The 9329-nt window shown below is 40.2% G+C and overlaps 1 protein-coding gene across 1 annotated transcript; it reads left to right on the top strand.

Annotated features, from left to right (window-relative positions):
* The first annotated feature begins 1502 nt into the window (after positions 1-1502).
* hspb9 (heat shock protein, alpha-crystallin-related, 9) lies at positions 1503-2857 on the top strand. Its single transcript, XM_030736592.1, has 2 exons — positions 1503-1809; positions 2191-2857. The coding sequence occupies exons 1-2, from the start codon at positions 1616-1618 to the stop codon at positions 2651-2653; spliced, it is 657 nt and encodes a 218-aa protein (XP_030592452.1). The 5' UTR covers positions 1503-1615; the 3' UTR covers positions 2654-2857.
* The last annotated feature ends 6472 nt before the right edge of the window (positions 2858-9329 follow it).

Below are 9329 nucleotides of genomic sequence, written 5' to 3'. Positions count from 1 at the left end.
AACTTTTGTCCTTGTGAACTTGATTTTCTTCTGTCTGGTGATGCTTTAGATTTCAGTCCAGATCTGTTGGTTTCACCATAAACAGGCAATGCAATCCAGTACATCCAAAGCATAAAGCCTAAAGGTACCAGACAGATTCATTTAATTAACATGTATTTGCTGACAAGCTGAATGAAAACTTTCACAGAAATAATAGATATCAGGATAAACTGCTGTTGTTTTCTATTAACAGGATGTGGGGAAAATACCACAATGAACCAGCTGTTTTCGACCAATCACATTCAAGCTGGTTCCCTGTATGAGCCAATGGCATGAAAGCAGTTTTACAGTCTGATGCTTCGAAAGCCACAAATACATGTGACACGGGCTCCTTGTAATGTTCACAAGCAGCCCTCTCATACAAACAGTGTGGAAATGTCAGCACTCTGAGCTCATCCTTTAAGCAGTGATGAGGCTCTGAAACCTGACACAAGACACACTCTGTTTGTAATACGTGCTCAGCTCTGAGCAGCTGCTGGTGTCACTTCTTGGTTGTCAGTTAATGTCTAATCAATAAAAATGTACACAGCATACAGCCTGGCACATAAACAACATGAAATATGTATATGTTGGTTAGCTTAACATGGAACAAAGACTGCCAGCGTCAAAGCTTATCCTGCCGCTCCTTATTATATTAAATTACTTTTCTGAATATGTGGCGTATTTTTTTTTAATTACACCTTTCTTTGCACCTTTCTTATTACTGGTAGTTTCTTGATATTTGGATGATGAGATATATACACATGCATTTATTGAGTTTCTCTCATCATAAACATGTTTGTTTTACCATAAACCATCATTATTATAATAATTTTGGATTGTCTTCCAGCTCTATTCTATTCTCTAGTCTGCAGCTTGGTATTTTAAATAATAATTTATGTTTAATTTTACAAATATAGTTTTTAATTAAAGGATAATTATCATTTACAATCAAAGTCAGTGAGCTGAATGCAGTTGGTGACACGATGGATAAATTCAGAAAAGCATTCAAAATTCAACACACAGAGACAGTCATGTTTTCATTTCAGGTTAATTTAGTTACTAGGCAGAAGGCCACTGTAATGGTAATATGTAATAAAACTGGGTGAAATGTTTCAATTGGGTGACATAGAGTAGAATAGCATTTTCAAAAAAAAAAAAAAAAAGGGGTGGAGTCAGAATTTATTTATTTATTTTCCACATATTCTCAGACAGACAGCAAACTTTTCAAATCTCCATCTGGATCATTTATTAGGAATGACAAATCAGCAGTGTGAACATGGTCATATGCACACAAACCCAAACAGGTTATGACCATAAGCTGTCTTCAGTTGTTTGATTAATGACAGGGTATTCCTGACTTCACTGGCACATGCCAGCAAACAGCACTGAGCTCATGGAGCTTAAATAGCACAGAGGGAGGGCCGAGGCAGAGCAACTGGGGTATATAAAAGACTGCTGTGTAGATCACCAAACTACCAGAAGAGTCAACACAGAAGAAACTGAGGAAACTTTCAGTTTGCCCTGCAGCCTGAAGCTATCAAGTCAGAGTTAGGAACCTGCAGTCAGGAAACCATAATCTTCCCACACTGACATCATGTCCCAGCACGCAGCTTTGACCAGCTTATTCGGCGATGACCCTTTCTTCAGCCAGGAGCAGCTGCTGTGGCCGCTGAATCTTGGGGCCCTGTCATCCCTCCAGCGAGACTTCTTCAACCAGAGAGCCAAGCTGGCTGATAGCCTCCTGAGGGAGCTCCATGATGGACCCCAGCTGCTCAAACTCAAGCACAGGTATGGACAGTAAGCCCATTTTAGCACCTAAAATAGCACTGATTTTAACTTTGTAGCATCCGTAAGATCACCATTGACCTATCTAGTGTTGGTTTTTGTTTTAGCCACCTGCTAAGTGTTAAAATGCTAACAGTGATGCTTTATTCATACATTTTGTCATCACAGATTTTCTGCTTTTTCTATTTGGCCGTTGTAAACACGAATCAAACCTCTAAAAAAGGATGGATCTCAAGATTTACCTCTACTCTAAGCTTAACTTAAATGGGCTGTCAGTGATCTGTTTGGACGTTAGCAAATCCCAAACTTTACCCCAAACACAGTTGTTAAGAGGTTAATAGCCTTTGATGGAGAAATGATTTATAAATACTCATTCACTTTCAGGGTGAGTGATGATGAAGACCAGCAGAGAGAGCTTTCCACCACAGAGGCACACAAGGAAGTACAGCAGGCCAAAGAAAACAACAGTGACCTCCTGGTGACCCTAGACGCCCGTGGTTACGCCCCCAGTGACATCACTGTCAAGCTGGAAGGCCGGTGTCTGGCGGTTGTGGCCATGAAGCAGGCTGGAGCAGAAGAGAGCCAGTCCTGCTCCTCCTCATCCTCTTGCGCCTCCTTCTGCTCCTCTGCCTCTTCTCAGGCAGGGTTCGTCCAGAAGATCGACCTGCCTCCTCACCTGGATCTGTCCGGCCTCTCCTGTTCCCTGATGGATAATGGACAGCTGCGTATCCATGCCCCGGTGGCCAAGCAAGCGGTCGGCGAGGAGCAGCAGGTACCCATTCGTTTCAAGACATCGCTGGAGTTTCCTATCAAAAAGGACAACACAGAGGAAGAACAAGGAGACTAAATCACACAACACACCCCACACACACTGCCTGAACAAAAGCACATTTTTAATGAATGTCTTTATGCACACACTTTCCCCAAAAAAGACTCTACAATGAGTAAAGTTTACAGTTGTTAGATGAAGACAATATTTATTTTATAACAATGTGCAATTTGTATAAACTGTAAAAATGAAATAAAGTGTCAAAAGGAGGATTTAATATGTAAATAGACTTTTTCTGAGGACTACTGCTACCACATGATGGTGCCAACAGCCCACTCACACGGAGGAGAGCGAAGGAGTCAAAGGAAGAAAGGAAACAAGGGGGGGGGGGGGGGGGGGGGGGGGGGGGTACACCTCAAACTTCCCTAAGGTGGCCGAATTAGTACTGTTAAAAGGTTCAAGTGACATTTGGTTTCCTGGGGTGAAGTTATTTGCTGGAGCTGGTGACAAACAAAAGGAGCAGTTTAACATTTTATGAGTGCTACCCCGAGGGTATCGTGATGGAGGAGAAACGAATTAAAGGCGTTATGAGAAAGGGAGGATGGAATAGAATGAAAGTGAACATAAATCTAGAAATATTGGCATTTTCTGATGGAGTAGTTCAATCAAATCCAAAAGCATACTTTCTCCTTTCTATGAGAATATCTTCACTTTGATTTTGAAAGATCTGCTGCCAGTGCAGTGAAGGTAACTGAAGTCACTTAGTGATGCTAACTTGGGCCCTGTTGCTTCAGGAAGTTTTTAGACCTCTTGAATTTTGTGCATTTTATTATGTTGTAAATTTGATTCTACTTCCAATAATCTTATATGACGATGTGGAAAATACGTTTTCAGAAATGTTTCAAATTTATTAAAAACAAAGAAATCATTAAGAAAAATTTCCTTCTTTTTTCATTTGCTATTCTAAATGCTCAATGCTCAGTCTTCTTTGTTTTAATTATTCTTGTTGTTGACATTAAACTGAGTAAGCAGAACCTTGGTTAAAGAACCCAATGGTCACTTTAGCAAAGCTTTAGAGATCCAGAGAGATGGAAGAACCGACCGGGAGGAGGACCATTGATCAGGACTGAATCAGGCCTCCATGGGACAGAAAATCTAAACTCAGAACTGGCCACGTCCTTAACTGAGGCACATGGGATTAACCTTATTTAATATCTGTAGAGACCTACGGGTGGCACTTATCTATTTGAGATGTAGCTTAACAAAATGAGATCTGGGTGGAAAGCCTGTAGAGACCAACCCAAGAAGATTCGAGGCTGTGACTCAGAGGCTTCTTCAAAGTGAATGAAAGGCCTGACTTACAAATGTAAGCTCTTGATCTGAGTTAGATTTTAAATTTTTGAACATATTTACACTATTTGAGCTGCTGTTTTACCAAAGCTGCTTGTCACAGGCAGATACGCTCCAGGTTATGGAAATAGTGAGATGGGTCTCTCACTCCAACTCTTCACATATGGATACTCGCAAAGGACTTCTTGGCATCTCCGATAGCTGTGCTGCACTTGGAGGATGCCGCGGTCACGGGCTACCCTGGATGTTGTCAGCCCAGTATGCTGCTCGGATGTTGCGTTGTTCATCCACCAAACATCTCCCGCGCCCACTAGGTGGCGTCGGCAAGTGCCCACTAATTACATGTCACAATACTGTATGTAATGCCTGCACCCATCAATGAAAATTTAATCCTCATGTGATGATGACTACCAGTCTACTGCTTATTCCCTGTCCCCACTAGGCGGCGTTATGAGTGTGATGCAAAGCTGATAGATAGGTAAGTCCAGACTCTCTCACACTCTCATGAAGCATGTGAAGTTTGGGACAGATTGGACAATGTATATTTGAGATGTGACAATTTGTGTCCTGTGGTATATGATTGAAATCCCCAAATCAAAGAGTTGCTGTGGCAACACCGTTTGATATTCTGTAAAACCTTGGATAACTTTTGATGAGCTACGTGTTTGGATGATCTGGAGTGATTTTGGTCTCACTGGGTCAAATGCCCTAGAAGGAGTTCGTTAAGATTAGTGGAAAACAAATCCTGTTTTATGGAGGCTACATTTGTTCAACTGCTTCAGCAAAGATGCCCATGACAGCACTGATGGCACCACCCAAACAGCTACGTAAGAGAAAACGTGTCACATATACAAAACTGCTGGAACAGCAGATCGCAGAACAGGATGCAGCATTCAGTAGACGAAAACTCAAACTGGAACCTCCGCAGAATATGGAGTCCGGAAACACTGATCCGAAATCCCTGACAGAAGAGCGCACACGCCTCCACTGTCTGAACGATTGGAATCATACGTTGACTGTTTACAGTTTTTGGACTTATTTAGCTCGCTGTCATTGTCATGGCAGGATCCTTCTGTTGAATAACCCAACCACCCAGCTGTCATCCAGCCTGAGCTGGAGTGAAGAAATTTTGACTTCAAAATAATTCAAAATAATTTAAAATTTTGCATAAATATTTTGAGAAGCAGTTAAATTGTCTTTTTCTGACTGAGTTAACACAACACATGTAAATATTCCTTTGGTGATGGTTAAATTACTCTTGATATTTCACATACAAATTAAATAAAAACTGGTGGACAAAATAAGATCAATGACACAGCGATATAAAAATTTTATCCATAAATATGACTGTAAAAACCAGTCCCAATGAGGCTGTGAACATTATGAGGCAGGCCTAAGTTAAGTTAAGCAGATTTATTATTTTCTGTGTTCACTGTAACAGTTTGACACAAACCACAATCACTCTCTGCTGATAAACTTGCTCCACCACTAACAGTCTTAAAGTCAAATGAGGAATTGGTAACTCTTCCTAAGAGGACTTATAGAGAACTGTTATTTCTTGACGTCCTCACATCAATTCACATTTTGTGGTATCTTTGCAATAGTATTAGAATGTACAGCTTTTCCTTACTAAAGAGCTTGATGACTACCTGTTTAATATTCATCATCTTACAGCTATCAGTGCAATTAAGAATAACCCTGTTATGCTCTCAGATCACAGTTCTGCTTGCAAGATCTGCCAGACATGATAAGCTTAAAAAAAAAACCCTATTATAATTATTAGGGTTTGCATGGTGGGGAAACCTGCATGAAGGGAAAACTGGTCAACAATTTTCAGATATTTACTGTTTTGATAAAATATGTTATTTCTTCTGGATTTTGATGTGCTGAATCCAAACTTGGCAATTAAAACAGCTGATAGGCGGCTGTTTCCAAGTTGTTACTTTTTGTTTTTGTTTTACATTTTCACAGTATGTAAATAGCTTAGCTGAGTTTTCATCATAAACTGTAAGCATATATCTTCATATGATAATAGTTCACCTTTTTCATTATGTAACAATAAAAAAAGAAACTTCACAAACAACAGTGTTAAAAGGTCAACAGGTCAAACAGAAATAATGTTGTTTAATTTCCACAATTACAAATCATACAAATATTTTATTGCGTTATTTTGTGTATTTGAGTTGAGTTGAGAGGTTTCTTTGTCATTTCAAATATATACAAGTACATATTGAAATGCAAGAATTTATTTTGCAGAATGAGCTAACAGAAGCGTTGTGTTACACTTTCAGCCACAGACATGAAGAACTAAGCCGTACGTGTTACTTTCTGTCTCTGAGATTCTTGTCTTGCAGGCTGGGCTGTTTTACATAGCATTTGTGACCTACACTCACACAGTCATAGTTTTCTCTGAAACTCGTGTTAGTCGTAGAACTATTTCCTGTGAAACCACGCAGATAAATTTATATTTGGATGAATTTGGGGAAACATTTTTTTTACTTCCTCTTAAAATCAGCATTTCAGACAGCCGGACCGCTCCCTCACTGTTTCTGTCCCTCTCTAATATTTTGTAACTGCTCTTCCAGAAATGTCTTCACAGGTTCTGCAGGGGTTTACGTGTGTAGGTGTGCGTGATTGTGACTATGCATAGATTTGTGATTGAGTGTTTGCATGTGCGTAAGTTCTTGCATTTCAAAAACTACGAAGGACCGAGTGTGCCCACGCATATGGAATGATGTCATCCAGAGTGAGGTGTGTGTGTGTGTGTGTGTGTGTGTGTGTGTGTGTGTGTGTGTGTGTGTGTGTGTGTGTGTGTGTGTGTTTGTGTGTGTGTGTGTGTGTGTGCATGCATAAACATGTCTGGGGGGAGAGAGCTGGAGGTGAGAACAAAAGAATCAAAGGCTTGCAAATGACAGTGAATCCCCAGACTTAGACTTAGCCCCACAAACATCCTTTTGCAGGAAATGAATGCGCACTTTCCTTGCAGACAGTTATGAGGTCGTAATAATGATGGATTCTCCGGTCCAGTAAGACTGCAAACTCAGTTTCTCCTGGAGAAAGAGTCCCTCACAGGAGGATGCTGTTAAAACAGGCAGCCACTTCACTCTATGCACGAGTCTCATCTCAATAATCTCCTTTGTGCGTGTGTCTATTTGCTTCCAGTCCTCCTGGCTGATTGCCTGCCTAACGTTAAAAAAAAAAAAAAAAAAAAAAAAAAAAAAAAAAACTCTAACACAGCAACAAGTCTAAAGATGTAAGAACAAAGACGTAGATATGTTTTTAATTTTATTCAAAAATCTTTATCACAAGATCTGCTCAGTTTATTCCTCCTGGCAATTTTTTTAGTAATATTTTGGGCCTATTTTTGCCTTAAATGCTTTACATTTTTACAGAAGCTCAAAAACTGCAACATTATTTATCAATTTAACATCAAAATACGCATCAATCAGACTTCTCAGAACAAAGCGTCTCATGTTGCTTTTCATCAATCTTATAATGTACTGCCATCTTGTGGCCACAGTTGGTTTTTCCCTGTGACGCTAGTTTGATTAGTATTAGTGTTCCTGTCAGTTTTTTTTTTTTTTTTTTGCTTTATCCTCAGATCTGTGGAGGGTAAAAAATTAGAGTTCACTACAGACTACTGTGTTAATCAAGCTGCCCACATGTTACACACATTATTATGCACAGATGCATGTGGGAACTTTAAGATTTAAATGTGCTATTTTTAAAATGCATTCCATTTACCATAAAAATAACACACAGAACAAAGTACACATGTCGACCTGGGCATGTGCTCAGAATGCACCTGAACTGGCAAAGACCACTCTAAGATGTGCTCCAAGACACCAAAACCTGATGGTAAACTGTGATGGCCAAGCTGAAAGACGTGGAGCATTGCATATGATATGATGCACTGCAGTAAATTTAACTACACAACAGAATATTAAACAGTAACAATTAGCCAAATCTTTAAAATCTTACTGCAGTAAAATGCCAATGAAGGCAGCATGAATATTAATCCAAACCCTCAGGCACACTTTTACTTTTTAAATATAGTAGTGGAGTATTTTCATAGTGAGGTATTACTACCACAGGTGTAACAACTCTGCAATAGATCTTTTTTTTACTGCCTCATAGTACCAGAGTACACGCATCATCTCACATTCTCTCTCTCTCTCTCTCTGACACGCACGCACACGCACACATGCACACACATGCACATTGTAAGTGCAATAGCATGTAGCATATAGCAATAATTAATATTTACAGCATCATTCCAGCTTTTGATCAGCTCCATGGACAACAACCCCAGTAAACATGCCTGTGGGTAGGTGTGACTGAACTGTGGGGCTGTGTGGGCAGGGCAAACCCAAATGTATCCCACTTAGGGCACAGTTGGGTGTGCCCACATTTGGTTGACAGCATTTTTACCCTTTGGGGCCACTATATGGGTTTTCTATAGGCAAACACACTATGGGCTTGCCTGTAGGGCAGCCCACACCTAGAGTGTGGGCATACTGTAGGTACACTGCAGGTCCACAGGGGGCCTCACTCTGGGTGCCTCTCTGCTCAATGTTGGCAGCCCACTCTATGGGCTGCCCTACTGGGGCAATATAGGTGTGTGTAAGAGACAAAGAGAGAGAATGTTAGCTAGAAATCACTTAGAAGGGTGAAAAATGTGCTTATATGAATGTGTGTGAATGAGACATGGTGTATAAAGCACTTTGAGTGCTTAAGTAGAATAGAAAAATGCTATATAAGAACCAGTCCATTTTCCATTAAAATGTAGTGGAACTCTCATCATAGTCCCACTTTACCATAACACTGTGTATATAATGTATTTGTGTATATATGTGGAGGGGCCCTTCCTACCTCCTGGGCCCCACAGCGTTGCCTCATTGCCCCCGTTATGCCTTTGATCAAATACCTTTACTCACAAAGAGAATTAGCTCCAGTATGAGTCATCTGAATACTAAATTATGCATCTGTCCTGATGGAAGCTCTGACACTCATATCTATAAAAAACAAATAAAAGTGGACACAACCCTGAGGGGACCCAGTAAAAGTAAAAGCACATCTGATAACATACTGTTAACTCACACCTTCTGAGGTCTATCTTAAAAAAAAAAAACAATGAGCCAAGAAATCAGATCAGGAGCAAGGTTATACTGTATGTACTGATGTCTTGCTAAAATATGGGCTTGAATACAATTAAAAGAAGGTGAAAAGTCCAGATGCTCCAGAACCATCTGGAGAAAAATGCACACAGCATCTTCCACATTCCTAACTGCTCTATAGACAAACTGGAATTGAAGTATCTGGATGGACTCCACTGACACACCAGGACCAAACGACGCTGAGATTTTGTTCCTTTCAGGATGGATTTGGAGGTGGAAACCAAATA

The sequence above is a fragment of the Archocentrus centrarchus genome, chromosome 8 (assembly GCF_007364275.1).
Source record: "Archocentrus centrarchus isolate MPI-CPG fArcCen1 chromosome 8, fArcCen1, whole genome shotgun sequence".
NCBI classification, from domain to species: domain Eukaryota; kingdom Metazoa; phylum Chordata; class Actinopteri; order Cichliformes; family Cichlidae; genus Archocentrus; species Archocentrus centrarchus.
The sequence above is the reverse complement of the archived record's forward strand: the minus strand, read 5'-3'. Positions and strand labels throughout refer to the sequence as shown.